Here is a 26,291-nt window from a genome sequence, read left to right as displayed (position 1 = left end):
CTTTAGTGGACGCTACTGGAGCTGGAATTACCGCGGCTGCTGGCATGAGACTTGCCCTCCAATAGATCCTTGTAAATGGATTTAAAGTGTATTCATTCAAATTAGAGAGACAATTTAAATTAAAAAGCTTAGAGCTGCCTCCACCACAGGGGGGCTCGCTCGACCCACCAGCGGACAGGCACCAGTATTGGGAGAGGTGGGCTGGCCGTCAGGGTTCACCGCGGCTCTGGCACAAACCCGGCGACACGGAGGTGGCACGGGCAGGAGCGGACTGGCCGTGTCGGCTTCTCACTTTTTGGATTTTAGAAGGGCATGACATGCCTATATCTGTGTCTCCCCCTCCTTTTACTCCTCCACCTCTTTTATTTTCGCATGACTATATGTACTTGTCACTTTTCCATGTGTTAGTTATGTCTTCTGAGCAGTTTGTCAGCTTTTGGACACCTTTGAAGGTGTTTTCTATGTGTTTCTATGTGTTTTTGTTTGCCTGCCATTGGTTTTAACGGTGTTCGACGAACAGTTCGACGAACAGTTCGGCGAACACACGGGTGTTCGACGAACCGAACCGAACTCGAACACTACGGGGGTGGCTCAACACTACTTAGCAGGCACGGCTGGTATGAAGGCAGGTGGGTACTGGCAGGCACGGCTGGTATGCAGACAGGCGGGTGCTGACAGGCACGGCTGGAAAGCAGACAGGCAGATACTGGCAGGTATGAACACAAGCTGGATAGGGACCAGTACAGACTGGGATACAGGAACAGAGCCACAGGTGCGGTGAACTAGCAGAGCAAAACCGCAGGAGCGGTGAACAAGCAGAGCAGAGCAAAACCGCAGGAGCGGTGAACAAACAGAGCGGAGCTAAACCGCAGGAGCGGTGAACAAGCAGAGCGGAGCAAAACCGCATATGCGGTGAGCAAGCAGAGCAGAGCAAAACCACAGGTGCGATGAACAAGCAGAGCGGAGCAAAACCGCAGGTGCGGTGAGCAAGCAGAGCGGAGCAAAACCGCAGGTCCGGTGAACAAGCGGAACAGAGAGGAACCGCCGGAGTGGTGAACAAGCAGAGCAGAACCGCAGGTGCGGCAAACAAGCGGAGCTGAGCGGAACCGCCGGAGGGGTGAACTAGCAGAGCAGAACAGAACCGCAGGTGCGGTAAACAAGCGGAGCAGAGCGGAACCGCCGGAGCGGTGAACAAGCAGAGCAGAACAGAGCCGAAGGTGAAGGCAGACAGTACAGGGCTCTGTTCACATGGAACAGACTGGAAAATACAGTAAGATGGTTAGAACACAGGAGGTAGATACGGAGGCAGGGAAAGGGGACAAGCAGAACCAGATACACACAAGGTACTTACAATGAAGTAGCGAGTGGACACAAAACTCACAAACAGAAGTACAGAGACGAGTTGGAGTTAGGTGCAGGTTCAGACACTGCAGGAAAAGGGAAGGTACGGACATCGAGAGAAACAAGTAACGGGCTAGGACACTGTTCAGACAGGAACTGAACCAGGATCAAGATACAGGAACGAGCCTGGGAACTCAGCCCCCAGGGTGGCGGAAACAGACTAGAAGCCAGAGATACAGGTAGCGGCCCTGGGTACTCAGCCCCCAGGGTGGCGGGAACAGACTAAAAGTCAGAGGTACAGGTAGTGGCCCTGGGTACTCAGCCCCCAGGGTGGCAGAACAGACTAGATACAGGACAGGACCTGGCAACTCAGTTGCAAAAGACAAACTGAGTTAAAGTGTTGCTCAGGCCCCTCCTACTGGGTGGAGGGGGTTTAAGTATCCAGTGACTCACAGCAATAGGCTGGGGACGCATTAGGACTGTGCACACAGTAACTATAAGAAACAGGCAGAAGCCGCGCCGACGCCCTAAGCAGTCAGGCAAGAGACATGGACACAGCAGATACTGAAACAAAATGTGCAGCCTGGACTGACAGGTAAGATTGCGGTCTTGCATGGTGGGAGGTGGTGCACCATGCAAGCACGCCGCCAGGGATGTTACACATATTATTTGCTGAGAGGGGTTAAGTCCGTAGTAAAAGAGAGTGTTTTTTTGTAAATGACTATTGTGAAGGGTGGGAGGTCATTCATCATATCTCTCCAATTAGGGGAGTGTCTGGGCTTTAAATAGCCAGCCTTGACACTCAGGTGTGGTCAGTATCTGGAGGCCAGCTCCAGAGAGAGGAGCGTGTGTTTGTTCCTGCTGAACCTGAACCGTGTGGTTTTTGCTAACCCGGAGTGGCCGGACCCCGGCCGGTGCAAGGACTTTGCTGGACTGCTTCCCTATTTTGTTTGCCGTTACGCCGGACGGGCTATGTTTATTTTCCATGAACTTTTTATTGGTTTATGCAGCACAATAAACCAACTGAAAATGTAAAGAGACAGTGTTCCGTTTATACCTCAATGCAAATCCGAGTGAGCCGATCTACCAGAATTTTTTGTAGCCAGACAAGAGTCTTTCAATTCTTGTTTGAGGGATTTTCATCCATTCTTCCTTGGAGAACTCTTCCAGGTTTGTGAGATTCCTGGGGCATCTTGCATGCACTGCTATTTTGAGGTCTAGCCACAGATTTTCAATGATGTTCAGATCAGGGGACTGTAAGGGCCATTGTAAAACCTTCAGCTTGCGTCTTTTTTGGCAGTCTATTAAGGATTTGGGCGTGAATTTAGCATGACTATCCATTTGTAGAAGCCATCCTCTTTTCAACTTCAGCTTTTTTACAGCTGATGTTATGTTTGCATCAAGAATTTGTTGAAGTTTCATTGAATTCATTCTTCCCCCTACCTGTGAAATGTTCCCAGTGCCATTGGCTGCAACACAACCCCAAAGCATGATTGATCCACCCCCATGCTTAATGGTTGGCGAGATGTTCTTTTCCTGAAATTCTGTGCCCTTTTTTCTCCACACGTACCTTTCATCTTTGTGGCCAAAGAGTTCTATTTTAACCTCATCTGTTCACAGGAATTCTGTACTTTTTTCAAAATGCATCAGGCTTGTTTAGATGTTCTTTTGCCTACTTCTGATGCTGAATTTTATGGTGAAGACTCAGGAGAGGTTTCCTTCTGATGACTCCATGAAGGCCATATTTGCGCAGGTGTCTCTGAACAGTAGAACAATGTACCACAACCCCAGAGTCTGCTAAATATTTCTGAAGGTCTTTTGCAGTCCAGCAGGGGTTCTGATTTGCCTCTCTAGCAATACTATGGGCAGCTCTCACTGAAATTTTGCTTGGTCTTCCAGATCTTATCTTGACCTCCACTGTTTCTGGTAACTGCCATTTCTTAATTACATTTCAAACTGAGCAATGGGCAACTTGAAAACGCTTTGCTATCTTCTTATAGCCTTCTCCTGCTTTGTGGGCCTCCACCATTTTCATTTTCAGAGTGCTAGGCAGCTGCTTAGACGAGCCCATGGCTGCTGTTTTTTTTGGCACAAGGTTAGAGGAGGCTGTTTTTTTTTTAAAGTTGGGAAATTTGCATCACCTGGCCTGTCCTAACGATGATAGTGAACAAGCCATAACCCTAACAGGCTAATTAAGGACTGAAACCTTGGTCAAAGTTATCCGAGGACACAAATCTCCAAGTGTGTCCAAACTTTTGCATCGGCCCATTTTCCTTTTTGAAATGTTGAAAATATAAAAAAAATGACAATGTTTTTTTTTTTACCTCTTAGAGATCATATCTTCAACTTGCTTAACTGTTCACAATAACAGTAAATTTGACCTGGGGTGCCCAAACTCTTTTCATGCAACTATATATATATGCATATTATAAGCATACTGTATATATATATGTTAATATATTATTTTTATCAATTAGCAAAATGCAAAGTAAAATTTGATTGATGAAAAAAAAATCTCAGTAATAAGAATTGTAATTTTTTATTATTAATAATAGGATAGAAGGGAGGGACAAAACCAGGAACAGAATCAGTAGGCAAACTCATAGTCAGGAGGACAGCCGGGGTCAGATACCAGGTGATCAGTAACCGCCACGTCTGCGAGCAGTATGAATACCGCGGAGCCTGGTGACAGAGGTGATACTGAGATTGTCCGGGCAGAGATGTAACAGTCAGAAGGCCACCGGTAGATGGTGAAGGTCCTTCTGTACAGCTCCAGCAGTGATGGTGGATCTGCTGGACTTCAGGGCGCTGGATGCGGAGGTTTCCCGTCTTTTAGATGTCTCTAGGGGAACGGTGACAACACGCAAATACGCGAGCAGCCCTGGATAATCCACGCCGGCAGGATGATAAGATCCGGCGGAAGATGGAACCTATGAGAAGAGAAGGAAATATAATGTAAGTGATGGGACTCCATATGACATGATACTACTGTGCGGTCACTGTGGCCGGACGCAGAGGAATCTCATCACACAGAGGTCAGGGATCATCGTCAGCCATCATACATGTGACAATCCCATCACCGACAGATGACATCTGCTCCACATGAATTATTCTCACTGACGACATCACACAACATGGAGATGACTCTCACACTTACCTCGTCTCTTTTTCCCCTTTTTCCCATTTTCTGATTTTTCGTTGTCAGCTGGAAATTCTGATCAGAAAGAAGAAAAAACAACAACTCACTAAAGACATATTGTTATGGGATCTGCTTCGTATCTCTCCTGTGTATAGTATATAGATTGTTCTAGTCCTGTCCCCTATAGTTCTGATAATCTGGTATTACATAATAGGGCAGAATAAGTCCTATATACCGGACATGACCTCATATGAGGGGCATTAGATGTGTCACTAATATGGAGCAGTGAGCGCCCTGTGTGCCGCCATATGGTGCATCCCTAATGAGCGATATTCTACTATAGGAGACGATGTCTCATTATGATGACAGAGGTTACTGGATGCAACAATGTATCACAGAATCCATGATAATACTGTACAAAGTTACAGAGATAGAGACACAGTATGGGCCCATGGGCAAAGTAATTGGGATCCTTGAAACATGGATAACATAGGAGACCTATTAAAGAAAAACCATGTGGAAATATTTCACCCTTGATGACAACATTCACATTGTTTGTGCTATAGACATCTACGTACCTGACAATGGGGACGAGGACGGCAAGCTGCTTATAGCATCGTCTCTAGCAGATTCAGGAGAAGATCCTTTCTGCCTGTTAGGAAGAAGAAAAACGTGTAAATCACAAGTAAATTCAGTATAAAAGGGATTGTCTCACTAGAAGAACCCCGACTATAAGGCCTAATAGGACATATAAAAGTCATAGTGGGGAAGTCTCCTGCTCAAAACGACCTTCTATGGAGCAGAGCGGAAACAACTAGCAACAATGGCTGGCATGTAATACTACATCTCTCCTACAATGTGGGCAGCACTATCAATGCCTGACCGGCTGCAATTATGGGCTGTTATCTTCAGCGGATTCTGAAGCCAAAAGTGCAATGACCTCTGATCATGGGGCGGTGGATGCTGCATTCAATATTATGGTATTTATGTCCTATATTTGGTGTTGTGCACTTATTTCAGTCTGGAGCTCCCAGTAAGGACCCCATAATCTACTCCCCCATAATCTACTCACATTTCTGAGATGTTTCTGCTGGATGCTGGGGTACACTCTGGAGGGGACTTGATAGTGGTGGTACAGAGCTAAATACGGAAGAAATATAAGATATGAAATTAAATTTTTTTACTTTTAGAGGTCTTTTTTTACATATTCTGGATTTATTGATCATATACTTACTTGAGAAAGCCTTTCAGAGGATGATGTAAAATTTTGGAAGAAAAGGCTCTCGTTATCCTCACTTGTGTCCTCCTCTTCTAAGACAATAGGCTTGTCTGTAGCAGCGTGATCTATAAGACATAGGTAATGAAGTGTTATTAGTGGTTGTCAGTATAACAAAGTCGCCATTTATCACTAGTATTAATGGGAACCAATTGTCACATATTAAGGAAGACGAGACAAACAATGGCTTATTCTTGATGACGTCTCCTTCTACTTACTGATAAATAAGCTGGTGTCCACGTCTGAAACAAGCCGAGGAACGTACTCCGGCTTCTGACTTAGAAGGTTGGCAAAATTTAAGTTACTCAGGAATGGATAACTCTTGATCTCAAATGCTCCTCCTGGAAAAAGAAAAACAAAAGTGATGCGGACAATGACAGAGATTGCTCCATGTCGGAACAGTTTATCTTAGTTTGAACAAATGACAAAACTGAAGGAAACAGACTGAAAATCATAGTACGGAGAACTAGAAATAGGCAAGCAGATAGGGAAGTGCTGATTCTCATAGACAGGAGCGAGTCCTCGGTGTAAAAAGTGAATATTAATACTATTATATCTGTTACCTGTCCCAAGTCTTTGTGCAGGATTTGTTCTGAGCAGGTCATTGATGAGGTCCTGAGCATCGGGGGGAGGAGCGCGATCCCAATCCCAAATGATGTCTCCTGTTGTATAGAAAATTACAGAAAATAAAACCTCTGTTTTGGACTGTAAGATAAAGTAGAGGAAATAACTAAATTCATGTAACCAGTCAAAGCAATGATCGCATTATTCTACTTACCAGTGACAATATTTTTATAGAGCTCAGATAGGGAATCCGCATGAAATGGTACATATCCCACCAGAAACTCATGCAGGATGATCCCCATTGACCACCAGTCCGCAGGTCTTCCATAGCCTTTCTTCAGAATGATTTCTGGGGCCATGTAGAGCGGGGTGCCACAGTCCTGGAAACCGACAGAAGGTAGAAATGAGAATCGATGAAATTATTATTATGACAAGTTCTCGACATAAAAACTCAATGACAGAAGATAAAATATCAGTTGAAAAGTTCTCTAGAAATTAAGAACGTAGAGAAGAGACAATAGTGTGATGAGATTTGTAAAGAACCATCTAAGTTCCTGTAAGTGATGCCAACCTCATGGTCCTGGAACTCTCTGGCGATGTCCTCCAATGATTCCTTGTGGGTGTTGGTTTCTGGTATTATGACACCAACTTTTGAAATCCCAAAATCGGCGACTTTAATGTGTCCAGCCGGTGTAATCAGGAGGCTGTGAAAGAGAAGATGGTTTTAGGCTCACGGGCTGTGTGGTAATAAATGATAACTTTCCCCCCTTTATTATACTACAGGGGGCACTTACTTCTCTGGTTTCAGGTCTCTATGCAACACACCATAGCTGTGCAGGTATTCCACAGCAAGTATCGCTTCTGCAAAATACAGGCGGGCCAAGGGGACAGATAAAGGACCCCTGGTGCTTAGGAGGGTCCCACAGTCTCCACCTATAGAAGAAAGGAAATATGAGCGGTGAGGGGTTTATACAGCAGATCACCACGATGGATCATGAGAAGTGAGCGGAGACATTGGGGCAGGAGAGAATATATACAGATATAATGTATAGAGCACAGAATATTAGTCTGAGGTCATGGTGAGATGTCGTCCATGTCACTAATAAAGTGATGTCTCATCTCGTCTACAGCTGGCGATACTGACGTGCTCAGTGCGGACATACAGGGAGATCACACACATCAATGACTTTCCATAATATCTATAGTAAATGCTCTGCGGGGATGTAACCGTCCACGGGGACAAGTCCTAATGATATGAGCGCTGATAAGATGTCAGCAGACATGGGCTGAATATAATACATGTACATGTCCTACCTCCTACATACTCCATGACCATACACAGGTGAGATCTAGTAGGGAAGGAGCAGAGCATGGAGGTCACAAAGGGACAGTCAGCGAATGTCAGGATGTCCCTCTCCAGATAGGCCCCTTCCACATGTTTTGGAGTATCCAGGTCCCGCTTGGCAATTTTCTTAATAGCGAAGATCTTCTGTGAGTCTTTATGGTGAACTAAGTGGACGGACCTGGAGAGAAGAAGAAACCATGGTTTAGAGTGAATCCTTATTAACAGTCCGTCTATAGAAGTCATTATATGATCTTCTGTACGAATGTTTAATACCAGAAGTCCGACCATTACTAGAAATCCACATCTAGAAATACATGAAATAATACTACATAGACCATCTATGGGAGGGTCTGCACAATGCCACGTCTGCCAGACCCTCACCCAGGTCACATTATCACCTATGGGAGGTCTGCACAAGGCCACGTCTGCCGGACCCTCACCCAGGTCACATTATCACCTATGGAAAGTCTGCACAATGCCACGTCTGCCAGACCCTCACCCAGGTCACATTATCACCTATGGGAGGTCGGCACAATGCCACATCTACCAGACCCTCACCCAGGTCACATTATCACATGTGGGAGGTCTGCACAATGCCACGTCTGCCAGACCCTCACCCAGGTCACGTTATCACCTATGGGAGGGCTGCACAATGCCACGTCTGCCAGACTTTCACCTAGGGGACATTATCACCTGTAGGAGGTCTGCACAATGCCATGTCTGCCGGACCCTCACTCAGGTCACATTATCACCTATGGGAAGTCTGCACAATGCCACGTCTGCCAGACCCTCACCCTGGTCACATTATCACCTATGGGAAGTCTGCACAATGCCACTTCTGTCACACCCTCACCCAGGTCACATTATCACCTATGGGAGGCTCTGATGGAGGAGGCAGTGTAAGGACCGATGAGGATCTGGTACAGACAAGTGTAATACATTAGATTATTTTATTCCCTTTCCTTAACAATTTAATTTGTTACAGGTCAGTTTGCTCAACTGTTTATAACTGAGCTGAATAGAGACAATTAGATGTGGACAGTGGTGTGGACTCAGATCATGTCCCTATGATAACACTGAATGGCAGAGCACAGAGGCTGAAGCATTGTCATAGGGAACCCTGAGAAATGTGGCTTATGCTAACTGAAATCTCACCCAAAAGATCCGCTGCTGATCAGCTTAGATGTTTCGTAGTCGCTCATACGCGGCTTTCTCGCCGGGATCAATGATTCCATCAAGTCCTAGAAAAGAAGAAGAAGAAGAAATGATATTAAGATCTAGAAGCTGCTGGAGAAAATCTCCAGATGCAGAAACGTCTCCTCCTATATTATGTCCCAGCTGATGTCACTGATCTGATGTAGGGACGATACAAACCAGATGCTCCGCAGACATGGATGTGATATAAGGAGGATCCTCCATACACCGGTATCATTGTACAGTGCTGGATAATGTGAGAGATCACACAGAGAAGAACGTACAGGGGATCTGTCAGCAGGTTTGTGCTATGCAATCTGAAAGCAGCATGATGTAGGGGCTTAGACCCTGATTCCAACCATATGTCACTTACTAGGCTGTGTGGTGTTGTGCTGATAAAAATCACGACTATCTATCTCATGCAATCACTGGTGTGGGCGGAGTTATACACACAAAAAAAACAGCCAATCACTGGTGGGGGCGGGGTTACACACAGAAAGCAGCCAATCACTGGTGGGGGCGGGGTTATACACAGAAAGCAGCCAATCACTGGTGGGGGCAGGGTTATACACAGGAATCTGCCAATCACACGAGTGGGAAGGGTTATACAGGGCTCAGCATTTAGAGCACTGCCAGGTCTGCATCAAAAATATTAATTTTATCACAACTGCTGCCCCCAGTAAGATAATGAATACATCGCTGGAATCAGGGTCTTCGCCCCTACATCATGCTGCTCTCAGATGAGCAAAAACCTGCTGACAGATTCCCTATAATATACAGTTGTGCTCAAAAGTTTACATACCCCAGCAGAATTTTTGCTTTCTTGGCCTTGTTTCAGAGAATATGAATGATAACAAAACAACTTTTTCTCCACTCATGGTTATTGGTTGGGGGAAGTCATTATTGTCAAACTACTGTGTTTTCTCTTTTTAAATCTTAATGACAACCAAAAACATCCAAATGACCCTGATCAAAAGTTCACATACCCTGCTGATTTTGGCCTGATAACATGCACAGAATTTGACACAAATGGCTTTGAATGGCTACTAAAGGTAACATCCTCACCTGTGACCTGTTTGCTTGTAATCAGTGTGTGTGCATAAAAGCTGAGTGAGTTTCTGGGATCCAGACAGACTCTTGTATCTTTCATCCAGTCACTGACATTTCTGGATTGTGAGTCATGGGGAAAGCAAAAGAATTGTCAACAGATCTACGGGAAAAAGGTAGCTGAACTATATAACACAGGAAAGGGATACAAAAAAATATCCAAGGAATTGATAATGCCAGTCAGCAGCGTTCAAACTGTGATTAACAAATGGAAAATCAGTGGGTCTGTAAAAACCAAACCACAGTCAGGTAGACCAACAAAAGTTTCGGCCACAACTGCCAGGAAAATTGTTTGGGATGCAAAAAAAACCCACATATAACATCAGATGAAATTCAGGACTCTCTGAAAACTAGCGGTGTGGCTGTTTCAAGATGCACAATAAGGAGGCACTTGAAGAAAATGAGCTGCATGGTCGAGTCGCCAGAAGAAAGTCATTACTGCACAAATGCCACAAAGTATCTCACCTACAATACGCCAAACAGCACAGGGACAAGCCTCAAAACTTCTGGAACAAGGTAATTCGGAGTGATGAGACCAAAATTGAACTTTTTGGCCACAACCATAAACGTTACATTTGGAGAGAGGTCAACAAGGTCAAGCTCAAGTAGTTTGACAATAAATGGCTTCACACAACCAATAACCATGAGTGGAGAAAAAGGTTTTTTGTTATCATTCATATTCTCTGACACAAGGCCAAGAAAGGAAAAATTCTGCCGGGGTATGTAAACTTTTGAGCACAACTGTAAATGCTATTATCTAATGCAATAGTGTCATCTCCTCCTAGAATAGAGGCGCCCCCTGGTTATATGGGGGATAATACTGGACGGGTCATTCACACCCCGTGATCTGGTGATACACAGACATCTACCTCTATAATACTTACACCGGCAGGTTCTTGGATCTCCGGGATCTCTAAGATTACACTGTCAGGATCCAACAGCTCAGTTGTTTCTAAAATAGCGATAAAATGATGAGGAAATAAAATGTATTAGAGGATATTAATCCTACAGACATAATACAGCAATATAAGGGAGAAATGACAAGACGCCTGTAAATGGGATTAATACTCGTTATATGGGAACGTGCGGCGCAGCCATAGATCAATGTAATGTAAATGATGGAGGACCCCAATCACCACATGGATGAGGAACCCATCACCCTCGCTGTACATGTGATTGATGGGAAGAGAGCTGAAGCATAGGAGCCATATGCAAATTAGCCGGGAAGTGCACTGGGGCGTGTCACTGCACTCTGACTTCTTCCACGCCCCCAGTGCACTTCCATCCTCATTTGTATATGATTTCTGCCTTAGTTTTCTCCTGACTGGCACATTAGATTTCTGCCAAAAATGCAAAAAAATGTCCTGTACAGTCCTCCCAATACTTCCATATGTAACATGTGCTGCCAGGTTCCCATTACACAGAGCAGAAAGAGTAAATGTGAAATGATCCCCTGTTCTCTTTAATATCTGGATATTTCCGGTAGAAGGTTGTGTGATCGGCTCACCTGTAGTCAGATCGCTGCTCGGCCCCGGCTGACTCGTATTAGGGTCAGGGGTTTCTGGGGTCACATTTTGCTCGTCTTCGGTGTCGCCTTCTGGTGTCTCCTGATTGATAGAATATATAGAATTAGCACGAGGAACCTTCCACTAAATCACCAAATCCACAAATCAGGAAGGACTAAACCCGCATTTACAGACGCACCAACTGTAACTATACAGATCAGGCGCCATCATGAGGACTTTTATCAGATAAAATGGATTAAGATGAGGTAACATTGCAAAAACATTAATATGGATAATAGAGGGAGACAGAGGCGGAAATACAGACTTCCCACCACTGAGCTGTGACTACATCAGCAGAATACAGACTGCCATCAGCAGAGACAGGCGGCCATATTACCTCCTGTGCTTGCCAGGGGCTGACAGGGAGGCCGATAAGATCTAACACCAGATCTTCTGATATCTGGCTGGTGATCTGGAGAAGATCAGAAAACAAGGACGTGTGATAGAGAAGATGATGGATCCTTACCGGGCGTTCCGATGAGCGGGCCGGACCTTCCAGTACACACAGGACTTTTTCGGCCAGTTCTTTAACAAAAGACAAATCTCCATATTGAGATCTTTTTTCAGCCTATAAAGAAGAAAAGAAACACAAATGAATAATCTCGAGATGAGAAAGATCACAATGAAGGCGGCCATTGTATCTGACGTCTGCTCCTCTCTGCAGATACATTGACTACATATCTGGGGTCTTGTCCTGTTTTATATTGGAAGAAAGAAGAAGCTTCTATCCCACCGTTATTATCCATTATTGTGGAGAAGATTTGTGCGGAGCGTCCACCATTTACCTGCTGTGGAATGTCCTGATGTTCCATAGCGAGAAACTGCAAGTGCTCAGTCACTATGGAGCCAACAACGGCAGCCATGACCCTGTGTAGATTGTACACAGTGACTGTGAGCTCTGATGTCATAATGGCCGACCATCACTAGTGATGTCATCATGGAATCTTGTGATGGAATCTTATAGCGGCGGCTCTGCACAAATACATGCTGTCAAGCAATATTTAAAGTGTGTAGAGGCCCATGCTGTATATCCCTAGAACGCATACCTGGGGCCTCGCAGGCCCGCCCTGTTAATTGTTTTCTATTTTCTGCAATATTACTTTAGTTAGAATTTTGAAACTCTAGGTATTCCTCAGGTATATAGCTGTTTGTCATTTTTGTTTGAGTTATTCCATATTATTTGCACACGGGCCTAAAATGCCCCAGGTATGTGAAAAAGTAGATTTTTATGGTCATGCGTTCTAGGGATATAGGGGGCTATGTGAGGGTTCATACTGTATATAGCGGGCTATGTGTGGGCTTATATGGTATATAGTGGGCTATATGTCGATTATACAGTATATAGGGTGATGTCACCATACTTTATTCTGCTCAATATTAAGCGATACAGTTAATAATATAAAATAATTATAGTTAATATGTTAATATTGAGCATAATTCATTTCAGCCTATTGGTTCGGCCTAAACAACAGTCACATCTCTCATGTGGCCAATCAGTAATATTACTTTCCCACCCCCGCTCTATTATGTATAGCGCTCTGTTATGTGTAGTGCACCCGAGCACCTGCATGTTAATCGCGTGACTTATCACATGATCTATCAAAGGCAATCTTGTGACATGTCATGTGATACATCGGGTGCTGGGAGCCCACCCTAAACTGCTCCTAAACTGCCCAGGGCCCTGGCTACTTTTAATCAGCCCCTGCTTCTATCCCACCATTATTATCCATTATTGAGAAGTTTTATGCGGAGCGTCCGCCACTTACCTGCTGTAGTAATGTCCTGATGTTTTGAGGTAAATCCGTCAGATACTCTGAGGTGAGATGACCTCGGTGGTATTTGGTCAGGTAGTCCCTTACTAGCTCCATCACCAGCCGGTGAGTGAAGCTGAGGACGCCATCGGGTGGTAGAAGCACAATCTCAGGGCGATTGGTGGTAAGAATCTCCCATAGAGCTTCTACTTGAAGATTGTCCAAAAGTAATTCAGCCATAGCTAGAAACTGAAAGTGCAATCAGTCACTATATATAATAGCGAGAAACTGCAAGTGCGCTCAGTCACAATGGAATAGCGAAAAACTGCAAGTGCGATCAGTCACTATAGAATAGCGAGAAACTGCAAGTGCGCTCAGTCACTATGAAGCCAACAAAGGCAGCCGTGACCCTGTGTGCATTGTATATATAGTGACTGTGAGCTGTGATGTCATAATGCCCGACCATGACCTGTGATGTCATCATGGAATCTTGTGATGGAATCTTATAGAGGTGGCTCTGCATAAATACATGCTGCCAAGCAATATTATAGAAACACCATAGAATTAAATACGTCTCCATGCTTTTTTGGCCGTTTTCTTTTATTTCCAATTAGAAAAGCACCAGGACAAGGGAATGTGCACACGTTTCATTTTTGCAGCATTTTTTCATGCATCAAAAAACAATTTGGTGTCAGGAAAAACGCTGCTTGTAATCTGTACTTATTTGCTGTGTTTTTGCAGTGTTTATACTTGTGTTTTTTTTTTCCATTCATTTGAATGGGTGAAAAATGCTGTAAAACCCCTGAAAGACATAACATACTGCAGACAGGAAAAAAATGCAGCATGTGAGTGGGACTTCAGAAATATTATTCACTAAGCTGATATTGTAAAACACAGTGTTTTAGCGACAGAAAAAAAACGCCACTTGTGAGCATACCCCAAAGATATACTCAGCCATATTATATTAAATATTGTGTATATTTATTCCTCATGTATTTTTTTTTACCATAGAACATTTACCTTATTGTTTGCAGAGACTACTATTAACAGCTGTGACTAGTGATGAGCGAGCATGCTCGTTTAACCCTTTAATCGAGCACGCCCGGGTGCTCGTCAAGTATTTTCGGAGTGCTTGGCATCTATGTTTGAGCTGCCGCGGCCTCATGTGTCACGGCTGTTAGACAGCTGCGACACATGCAGGGATTGCCTAACAAATAGGCAATCCCTGAATGTGTCGCAGCTGTCTAATAGCCGTGACACATGCAGCCGCGGTTGCTCAAACATAGATGCCGAGCACGCCGAAAATACTTGGCGAGCACCTCAGCGTGCTCGATTAAAGGGTTAAACGAGCACGCTCGCTCATCACTAGCTGTGACATATATTGAAGAATTAAAAAGTGACCCAAGTGATCAATCATTTACATCATTAGCTGTTGGCAGCGGATTAATCTCTTTACTGTTCAGCCGTGCAACAATGAATATATATTTATTCAGGAACAAAAATAACACAGCTTACAACTGTTTTTTGTTTTAGCTTAGGATCTTAGCATCTTGGCTGTCATCTTGCCATGTGGAAGTAAATTGTGTTCCAGCTACACACACAGTGAATAGGAACTTCATGTTTTTTTGGTTGTTTTTTTAACAGTGCTTTACAGGCAATATAACACTACTGCTGGAGATAGACATTCGTGCACTATTAAACAGGAGCAAATAGTAGTTTATGCAATATATACAATAATAAGTATTATTCGAACACCCCCACTCAACAACTACTTTAGTCCCATAGTGGTTCTGAATTCTTCAAATTTGGCTCTTGGAAGTGGCTTTCTCATAACGTCAGCTATCATCTAGTTAGTCAGTCTCGCAATACACAAAGTCAATTATGCCACGTTCTATCAAATCACGCAGCTGATGATGTTTAACGTCAATGTGTTTGGTTCTCACATTGATCTTCTGCATGCAAGTTTAATGCATCTTTGATTGTCTTCATAAATCACCGCTGGTTGAGTTGATGGCTTACCCAGACCGCCTAATAATTGGTTTAACCAAATGACCTCTTGACTTGCGTGGGCTGCTGACACATACACTGCTTCTGTAGATGACAAGGCTACAGACACCTGTTTTCTGCTAGACCAAGAAATTGAACTTTTTCCTAGCTTGAACAAATAGCCACTTGTTGATTTATGATCACTTAAGTTACCAGCAGTTTCACTTGTTGCTGCGATATCTGGTCGATCAGTTGCTATGTATAGAGGTGACCCCACTGCCTGTCTGTATTTCTCATTGTTAGGTAACAGATCATCTTCTCTTTCCAACTCTAAGTAGGACGGTTCCATTGAGGTTCGTGTACCTATGGCTTCTGACATTCAATACAAAGTTATATTGTGGTACCGTGTTAGCCAGAAAAATCTATGTAAATACTTTTATGCCCAAAAATGACAAAAGGTATCACTCCAAGAATACTTTTGTAATTTTTGGGCATAAAAGTATTTACATCGCTTCTGACATTCCAAATTGATTTAAAATTGAGTTGATTTTTGCACTTTGGTTGAGAAGAAAGCTTCCATCTTCTTCTCGTTGGACCTGGATTCCTAGATAATATGGCACATTTCCAAGATCTTTTGTTTCAAAATGCTGATTCAGAATTTTTGTCATCTTTGCAATTTCTGTTTCCTCTTGATGAACCATAATCACCTTGTACACATATAAAAGAATACACATCCACTTTCCGTCTGTGCATTTTGTGTATAAACACGGATCTGCTTGACCTCTTTTAGCTTTAAATCCTTCTTCCAATAAGACTTTGGTCATGTTGGTGTTCCATACTCTTGCAGATTGCTTAAGACCCTAGAGAGACTTTTTTAGTTTGCAAACCAGATTCTCTTCACCCTCTTTGATATAACCCTCAGGTTGACTGGTGTCACCATTTAAAAAGGCAGCTTTGATGTCTAAATGTCTGACAAACATGTACAGCAGCTATAGCCATTAGAGTCCTGAATATCGGTCTGCTTAGCAACTGGAGAAAATGTGGCATCATTAATCTTCATCATATTTCTGAGAATATTCTTTTAGGACTAATCTTACTTTAAATCTGTGAACCTTGCCGTCAGAGTCATAATTGGTCTTAAAACCCCATTTACACTTGATTGCTTTCTTGCCTTGTGGTAATGTGGTGAGTTCCAAAGTTTGACATTGATGAAGAGACTTAATTTCTCATTAGCAGCATTAATCCACTGCAGTTTTTGATGGAGAGGTAGTCATTGCAACTCATCCAATGACTGCGGCTCTGACTCAGGTAGTGTTTTGACAAAGTAGGCTAGATGCTTAGCTGGTATACCCTTGTTTGATCTCGATGATCTCCTAACTTCAGGTTCACCTGATTTTTCTGTTGCTTCTTCAGTGGTTGAAGAACCTAAACAAAATTCTACATCCTTTTTCTTGTTATTTTGAAATTGTGACTGAGATTGTTGTTGCTTCAGCTGGACTACTGGAATGATGTCATGAAACTTGAGCAACACGAAGTTCTCGTCAATTATTCCATCTCTGCTTATTGTGACCTTGTTCATTTCTGTGTGCAGGATTCTATATATTTTCTGAGTTTCACTGTAGCCCACCAGGATTCTCTCTTTTGCATTAGATTCCCACATGGCACATTTTTCTACATTTGTACAAATATTTTACTTCTGAATATTCTTATGTGTTGTAGTTCAGGCTTCTTGCTGTTCCATTGCTCAAATGGAGTTTTCTCAGTAGCTTTACCTGGTAGTCTGTTTTGAAGATAGAAGGCTGTCATGATTGCTTCACCCCAATATATTGTTGGCAAATCTGCATCAAATACCATACTTCTTCCACTTTCACAAAGTGTCCGGTTCCTTCTTTCCGCTACACCATTTTGTTCAGGTTGTATGGTACAGTGGTCTGAAACACAATTCAATTTTTCTTTAGAACACTTTGTGTCTCAATAATTGTACATTCAATTCCATTATCTGCACGCAGAATTTTTGGCATTCCCCCAAATTTGTTATATACTGAATTCAGCGAGATATATTTCAATCTTCTCTGGAACTTCATCTTTTCTATGAAGCAGATAGACAATTGTACACCTTGAATAATCATCGATAAATGTGAGAAAATATCTCTTCTTTCCAGGAGTTTGCGTACTCATTGGGCTACAAACATCTGTGCGTATTAAGTCCAGAGGCTGTTCTGATTTTGTAGTACTATTCTTAGGAACGGATTTTCTTGGCTTTTTCAGTTTAAGACAGCTAGTACATTTTATTGTCTGATTACACAGCTCGACTGTAATACCATCAGCAAGTTGTTTTTAAACTAACTTTCTTATTATTTCTGGGTCTATGACCAAGACGCCTGTGCCATAAATGAATACAATTCTCGTGCTGTTCATGTTTAGCATTGTATACACTTTCCTTGCATTTTAGCTGGCACAACTCATCTTTGATTATTCCTTCAGCCAGTGTGTGACCTTTTTTTCAGAAGATACAGCTGTCATCTTTAAATGTAACTTAATTTCCTTGTCTTGTGAGTTTCTTCACCCATAACAGATTGATTTCAAGACTGGGGACATAGAGCACGTCCTTTACTTGGATCTTTCTGCTCTCTGTTGGGGGACTCAACAATTAATGTAACTATCTCCTATTCCCTCTGAATTCATATACTGGCCATTAGCCAAGATCACTTTCTCTTCCTTACTTAGGTCAAGGTTAGAGAAGAAGAAGTCATATCACTAGTTGCCCCAAACTCTATACACCATGCATGCTTTGATGTACTTGCATTAACAGTAAACACAGCTTCAGTACTTGAAGCATCATATTCTTCAGTAATGGCACTTTATGGTTATTATTTTGCTTTTTCAGATGATTCATTCTAGCTTTCCAGACTTTGCAGTCAGCCTTTAGGTGCCCTGATTTCTTGCAGGCAAAATACTCACGTGTTTCCTTCAAATGACTTCTATTTTGGGGTAAATCTTGGGTTTTTAAAGCGGATTCTGCTTTGGATACCCCACTGATGCTTATACTTTCTGTCTTTCGCTTATACTCATCTATGAACTTTCTTATGACATTCTCCAATGTAAGTTCATAAGCTGGGCTAACATATAGTGCAGTTACAAGTGTGTCATAGGTTTCTGGTAGACTGCTTAGTAGTACTGCAGCAACATGGAAATCCTTTAGATCTCCCCCAATGCCCTGCAGGTGCTCCACAATTTCTAGAGTATTAATTATGTAATCCTACATATCTTGGCCCTTATTTAGTTTAGACTGATAGAGCTTTCTCAATAAATAGAGCTTATTGTTGAGATTTATCGTTTCATGCACTTCTGCAGCTGTTCCCACATTTCTTTTGCAGTTTCACATTTACATACAGTACAGACCAAAAGTTTGGACACACCTTCTCATTTAAAGATTTTTCTGTATTTTCATGACTTTGAAAATTGTTCATTCACACTGAAGGCATCAAAACTATGAATTAACACATGTGGAATTATATACTTAACAAAAAAGTGTGAAACAACTGAAAATATGTTTTATATTCTAGGTTCTTCAAAGTAGCCACCTTTTGCTTTGATGACTTCTTTGCACACTCTTGGCATTCTCTTGATGAGCTTCAAGAGGTAGTCACCGGAAATGGTTTTCACTTCACAGGTGTGCCCTGTCAGGTTTAATAAGTGGGATTTCTTGCCTTATAAATGGGGTTGGGACCATGAGTTGTGTTGTGCAGAAGTCAGGTGGATACACAGCTGATAGTCCTACTGAATAGACTGTAAGAATTTGTATTATGGCAAGAAAAAAGCAGTTAAGTAAAGAAAAACAAGTGGCCATCATTACTTTAAGAAATGAAGGTCAGTCAGTCCGAAAAATTGGGAAAACTTTGAAAGTGTCCCCAAGTGCAGTTGCAAAAAACATCAAGCGCTACAAAGAAACTGGCTCACATGAGGACCGCCCCAGGAAAGGAAGACCAAGAGTCACCTCTGCTTCTGAGGATAAGTTTATCCGAGTCACCAGCCTCAGAAATCGCAGGTTAACAGCAGCTCAGATTAGAGACCAGGTCAATGCCACACAGAGTTCTAGCAGCAGACACATCTCTACAACAACTGTTAAGAGGAGACTTTGTGCAGCAGGCCTTCATGGTAAAATAGCTGCTAGGAACCACTGCCAAGGACAGGCAACAAGCAGAAGAGACTTGTTTGGGCTAAAGAACACAAGGAATGGACATTAGACCAGTGGAAATCTGTGCTTTGGTCTGATGAGTCCAAATTTTAGATCTTTGGTTCCAACCACCGTGTCTTTGTGCGACGCAGAAAAGGTGAACGGATCGACCTTACATGCCTGGTTCCCACCGTGAAGCATGGAGGAGGAGGTGTGATGGTGTGGGGGGGCTTTGCTGGTGACACGGTTGGGGATTTATTCAAAATTGAAGGCATACTGAACCAGCATGGCTACCACAGCATCTTCCAGCGGCATGCTATTCCATTCGGTTTGCGTTTAGTTGGACCATCATTTATTTTTCAACAGGACAATGACCCCAAACACACCTCCAGGCTGTGTAAGGGCTATCTGACCAAGAAGGAGAGTGATGGGGTGCTACGCTAGATGACCTGGCCTCCACAGTCACCAGACCTGAACCCAATCGAGATGGTTTGGGGTGAGCTGGACCGCAGAGTGAAGGCAAAAGGGCAAACAAGTGGTAAGCATCTCTGGGAACTCCTTCAAGATTGTTGGAAGACCATTTCCGGTGACTACCTCTTGAAGCTCATCAAGAGAATGCCAAGAGTGTGCAAAGCAGTCATCAAAGCAAAAGGTGGCTACTTTGAAGAACCTAGAATATAAGACATATTTTCAGTTGTTTCACACTTTTTTGTTAAGTATATAATTCCACATGTGTTAATTCATAATTTTGATGCCTTCAGTTTTTGAAAGACAAAAAAATACAGAAAATATCTTTAAATGAGAAGGTGTGTCCAAACTTTTGGTCTGTACTGTACCTGCACAATCTGATCATCTATACTGAGGGAGATAGTGCTTTGTGTTTTTTGATCCTTCTCTACCCAGTCTTCTGGTAGTGTATCAGGTCTAGACTCCTGTGTGTATTTCCACATACCTTCTCTTATCAGCAGCATCATTACCTTGAATTTCTAGGATTGGTAGTTCTGGTTAGTCAGGTTTGGCACTGTGAACTTCACAGAGTTGCTACTGGCGGCCATTTTTGCTTCTTCATATTACTACACTATTGTTCTCTCTTCTCTGGGCTGTTCTATGTCTTTGGATTTCTGGTTGACTGGGTCTCTGGACCCATAACCTGTCGGCAGTGGATTAATCTCTGTTCTGTCGAGCCGTTCAATAGTGACTATATGTTTATTCAGGAACAAAGATAACACAGCTTACAACTGGTATTTCTTATATAGCGTAGGATCTTAGCATCTTGTCTGTCAGTGTGCAAAGTGAAAGTATAACTGTGCTCCAGCTACACACATAGTGACCAGGAATTTCCTGTTTTGTTTTTTGTTTGTTATTTTTATCAATGCATCATTAGCAATATAACAATACTGCAGGAGAAAGAAACTCATGCACTATTAAACCACAGTAAATAGTAGTTGATAAAATATAGACAATTATAAGCATTATTCCAACAATTTTTAGTGTGACCCCCAGGTTGGTTCAATATGGCAATGTGGGCTTTGACCAAAAAAAGGTTGTGCACCCCTGATCTACAGTCATTATTGCTGCCAACAAATAATTCCGGGATAACCTCACAATATGTGCGGGATTGTACAAAAATACACTGAAATACTATGACAAGGTAGTAACTTTTGTAAATTCATTAAACTATGGGTTCGCTATATGGGTGATGTTTTTGGTTTTTGGCCTGGAATTGCTGAAGAGTTCATTTCATTTGAAAGATATATTAATATGGATGAGCGAGTACTAAAATGCTTGGATGCTTGTTACTCGAACCAAACAATTCCTAATGCTTGGATGCTTTTTTCGAGTAAGGAATTAAATGGGAGTCAATGGGAAATCTGAGCATTTTTCCGGCAGACCCTACAAGGAGATCTGGTGGGCAGTGAAAATGTTGAAATGGATGGAAAAAGTGCTGAATAGAAGGAGAACAGCATGGGGAAGACCCCTGGAAGCATCTCTGACTCCCAGATCGCTGCTGAGAACAATGGTGTCACACTTTTACTCCACTTTAAGGACTGACAATAAAACATTCAAAATTGAGAAAATGGAGTTTACAGGAAAAAATGTTAAGAAACATTTTTCCCTATATAATTGACTCGCCCCCTGGGCCGTGGGGCACGCGGATCCGGGCTATAGGGAAACAATGGGGGTAGTAGTGGCGGCCCGGTCCCGCGGCTCAGGGTGGTCAGACCAATGGTAGTCTGCTACGTACTGGTTGATAATGTCCGACTACGCCACCCGTGGATTGCGGTTATTAGGAACCGCCGCTGCATGCAGACCGCTGGGGCTGATGAAGTGTGCAGCTGGGGTAGTGTGACTCCCCACGGGAAGAGTGCGGCCTCAGGGCAGTATAATGAATGGTGGGAGTGATGATGGTGAGAGTCCCAGTACCGGTAGTGCTGGAGGAGCGAAAAAGCACACAGACAACGTACTGCAGTCCAGGGTCTTCACTCACAGTTAGTATCCAAGTCACTTCAGCCGGCAATGACCGCCCGAGCCGCGCTGCGCCCACCAGGCGAGGGGCCCGGCCAACCCCCAGGCAGCTCAGGAATACGGCACAGGACCCCCCTCCCTCCCCCCTCCGGCCTGCCTCACCAGTGACCCACTTTTGTCCAGCTGCCGCGGACCTGCGCAGGTAAACGTGGGCCCCGTTCCCCGCTGTCCTTTATGGTGCCTTCCTAGCAGGTTTGATGAGGTGCTGCACCAATAAATGGTCACACCCTCCGGTCTTTGGCTGAGGGTTGTTTCTCCTCCACCAACTTGGGATCCGGTACCCTTAATCTGCCTGACCCTTCACCCTGGATTCTCGTGGGTTCTTAGGGTCCCTTCCACCTTCTTGTTCCTGAGCCCTTCCGTTTCTCTCTCTCTCTTCTCCTTTTCTGTTCCTTCTCCTTCTTCTCCTTCCTCGTGGAGCTGGGCTGAGAGGAATCCCAGCTCCCCTTCACCTCCTCTCTCTCTCCACTCTCCTCCTCGGCCTCTCACTAGGCCCACTCAGGGGTAGAGCTCCTACAGAGCCTCTACCCCCTGTCTTCTCTCACTGGACAGAACAGACTGAACACTGTCCTAAGATGGTGCCCACCTTTTATACCTCCCTCTAGCCATGAGCCCAGGTGACCAGCAACCAATGGGCTCCTACCTACGCTCAGGAACCAACCCCTATCTGCTCCTACATCACTGGGTATTCCTCCCCCCTCCCCACTCCAGACAGGGACATGGTCGGTCGTACCTGCATTTCTGTCTAATGGGAGCACCGTTGAGCTGTCCCTCGGAAACGGGGTGTGTGTGATGCATGCAGCTAACTGAGCCCTGGTCCATACTCCATCCTTACCTGGGAGTGGAATACCACACCTCTGGCAGAGGTGCAATACCCCTGTAGCGGCCGAACCCTCGGGGCGCTACATAATGACTTGTATATAAGGCAGAATTTAAAAAAAAATAATAATTTAGGTAAACCAAAATTGAAATTTTTAACAAAACATTGTAAATTTCAGTGTAATTTATGAAGGAAGCAAGAACTGGCAAAAATTTGATAGAAGAAGGAATCAGATATACCCCTGTATTAGAGATAAAGGAGGGCCTCATACACATTCTGTTCATATTGTCATATAGTGGTACTCCTAGACTCATAAAGGCTGTGCACTAAGTGGAAAGCCTAAAAAAAATTACAAGCAGGGTCACCCATACATCCTTGAAAGCATCAACTGTAGTACCTCATTCACATATTGTGAACAAAGTGTCGTTGTGGTACTTCTACACTCATAAAGGCTCTGCACACGGTGCAAAGCCATAAACCAATGATAAGGAGGGTAATACAGTCATCCATAGACCCTTGTAGGCAACAACTGGAGGGCCTCTTTTAAATATTGAAGATTGAAAACACTTTGTGCTGATGTGCTGCTGTCATCTGGTAGTGTGGAAAAGTCTGGTCTAATCCAAGCTTTGTTAATTTTTATCAGAGTGAGCCTGTCAACACTTTCTGTTGACAGGCGAAAGCGCCTCTCTGTTTTGACCCTTCCCCCGGTGGCATTAGAAACCCGCTCAAACAAGACACTAGCGGCAGGGCAGCACACCTCCAAGGTAAAGAGGGACAACTCATGCCAAATGTCCAGCTTTGAGACCCATTAGCTGAAGGTCGCAGGAGAATTAGGGAGTACGCTGGTTTTGTCGGCCAGGTATTACTTAACCATCTTTAAAAACTTTCCCCTCCTTGTAAAAAATATCTGGTCATCGGGGCCTGGATGATGGGAGGGTGTCATGAAATTGTCCCAGGCTTTTGACAGTGTACCCTTGCCTATGCTGTACCTGGTGTGTGTCTCCCTCGCCTCTCCTCCTTGGTTGGGCAAGGAAGCTTGGCCCCTGCCGCTAGCGCTGTCTGATGGGAATTTTTTCAACATATTTTCCACAATTGCCTTCTGGTATAGCACCATTTTAGTAGACCTCTCCGCCTCAGGAAGGAGAAATACAAAGTTCTTCTTGTAGAGTGGGTCTAGCAGGGTGGACAACCAGGACTCTTTTTTGGCCAAGATAAAGGTAACGCGAGGGTCACTTTAAAGGCAGTCTGCCATATGTGCCACGGTCCCTACAGCCAACACTTCCCTGTCTCTACCATGATGACTTCCTCCATCTCCATCTCTTCCTCTTCATTCCCCTCCTCGGCCCATTCAGGTAGGAAAGATGGGACGAAGCTTGTGTGGGTACTAGCCTCTGTTGCGCTTCTGTTCCTCCTCCTTCTCAGTATCCACCTCCTCACTGTTACCCAATCCGCACTGAGCAAATGAGATGAGGCTGGGCTGGGTAGTATGTCCCTGTCTCATGTGTTCCTCCATCTCCACCTGGTCCGCATGCAATCTTCATGTTTAATTGTCAGCAGCGACTGTTTAGAAAGGCACAGAAGAGGGATCATTGCACTGATGATGGCATCATCACCGCTCACCAACTTTTTGGAGTTCTCAAAGTCTTGGAGAACTGCACAAATGTCAGACATCCATGCCCTTCAGCTGTTATGTGCAGAGGCTGACCAGAATGCCGACGGTCGTGCTGGAACTGGTATTCAGCCACTGGCCTATGCTCGCTCACAAAGCTTTGCCAGCAGGTGCAGTGTGGAGTTCCAGCACATGGTCACATCGCACACCACTGGCACTTGCATTCGCTGCTGCAGCACTGCCAGTGCGGCGAAAGTAGTAGCTGACTTCTGGAAATGGGCGCTGACACAGTATACCTGTCACAGGTGTGTCAGATGTGACAGACAGTCGCCCTGCAGTTAGTTGCAGAAGATCTCTTTGCTTGGCATTACAGACACCTTTTGTAAGGATCTGAACCATATACCTGTTCTGCCTGGCTTTATCCAAGATGGAGTTGACAGCTTCACGGGACCCATCTTGTTTCCTGTCTGACATTTCCTGCTTCCTGTTTGCTGGTTATCTAAAGTCCACTATACCTTTGCTTGTGTATCTCGTGCTTTACCTGTTGCCAAGCTTGGAGGACTTGTATTGTACTTGCCTCTTCTCATCATCGGGATTCCCCGTCTGCTACTTATCTACCGTTCGTCTGAAGATTCAACTCGTTCTGATCTGCCCTGCATCTATCTCCATTGCGGCTTGCTCTCTGCAAGGAGCCCAGTCCGGGCTCTGGATCTTTGGACTTTGCATTTCTGGACCTTGAATACTTATCGGTTTGTGCAAGACAACAGATCTGTTTCTAGAGACTGTATTTGCTTATCATTTATTACTAAATCCTGACTGCTACAATATACTTATTGAGACGTGATATACTGTGTTTGTTTTCACTCTGACCCATGCCATCGGTCTCCATAGCCTCAAGGAGTATATGCTTGACACCTTTTTTTATCTGTCTCACTCTAGGACCCAGCGGCTACCTCCCTTCTGCTAATTGACACCCAGGCCTGAGTGTTTAAATACTTTCTGTTTGCTACAGGGAGGTGTCGGTGATATTCACATATTCCCTTGTGTATGCTTGGAGCTATTGCAGTCTGCTTATTTCCTCTCTGGTGCATAGGAGGACGTTTGGTGTAATCTCTCTGAAGTCGGCTCAAGCTAAGTTACTTTCCCCCGTGTTTGTCTTCCTTGTTGTCTTTAATTGTTAGTGGGGACTGACTAGTGCTCAATCCTCCCTTCCCTATTCATGGCCAAGCTCTAGGAAAATACAGGGTTTAGGTTCCTGTGCGGCGATTGGTGAGGAACCAATATAGGGACGTTAGGGGAGACAGGGTGATATCAGATCAGCCTAGGAGGTCTCCACTCCCCCTTTCCCTAGTGTCTGGGCTCCCTTCCCCTCTTCCCCTCTTCCCTTCATGTTGCACTTAGTCTTTCCTACACCTTGGATGACAGTAACTTGACCGGAAGCTCTGGCAAATCTGGGTAAGTTTTCAGAAAGCGCTGAACTACCAAGTTGAGCATATGTGTCAAGCATGGTATGTGTGTAAGCTAGCTAACACAGCTGCCACCAGGTTACAACTATTGTCACACACGACCATGCCTGGTTGGAGGTTCAGCGTGCAAAAGCCACAGATATGTCAGGTCTGTTATTCCTTTCAATAACTCTGCCACGGTGTGCAGTTTGTCTCCTAGACAAATTAGCTTCAGCAGAGCCTGTTGCCGCTTCGCTGATAAAGTGCTGCAGAGCTTCCAGCTTGCAGCTGATGTGGATGACATACTCTGAGATAGCACATTGGAGATGGGGGATGAGGAGGAGCAGGAACTGGTGTAGGAGGTGGAGGAAACCCGGATAGAAGTAGGGCCAGCAATCCTCGGCGTTGGTAGCACATGTGCTGTGCAAGGATAGGACTCGGCCCCG

General features: G+C 44.1%; 1 protein-coding gene across 1 annotated transcript; it reads right to left on the bottom strand.

Annotated features, from left to right (window-relative positions):
* Window positions 1-2,343: 2,343 nt before the first annotated feature.
* Window positions 2,344-25,080, bottom strand: LOC141264726 (microtubule-associated serine/threonine-protein kinase 2-like). The gene is made up of 11 exons (XM_073676986.1): window positions 24,942-25,080; window positions 13,298-13,531; window positions 11,998-12,099; window positions 11,474-11,573; window positions 11,103-11,157; window positions 6,892-7,024; window positions 6,535-6,700; window positions 6,320-6,418; window positions 5,975-6,097; window positions 5,715-5,824; window positions 2,344-2,364 (listed from the first exon to the last, which is right to left on the bottom strand). Exons 2-11 carry the CDS (start codon window positions 13,520-13,522, stop codon window positions 2,344-2,346), a joined length of 1,134 nt encoding a protein of 377 aa, XP_073533087.1. The 5' UTR covers window positions 13,523-13,531; window positions 24,942-25,080.
* Window positions 25,081-26,291: the final 1,211 nt, after the last annotated feature.

Source organism: Phyllobates terribilis, unplaced genomic scaffold (assembly GCF_046119375.1).
Source record: "Phyllobates terribilis strain yellow unplaced genomic scaffold, ASM4611937v1 Scaffold_4__5_contigs__length_816908805, whole genome shotgun sequence".
In the NCBI taxonomy this organism is placed as follows: Eukaryota; Metazoa; Chordata; class Amphibia; order Anura; family Dendrobatidae; genus Phyllobates; species Phyllobates terribilis.
Note: the sequence above shows the minus strand (reverse complement) of the source record. Positions and strands in the feature narration are given on the sequence as shown.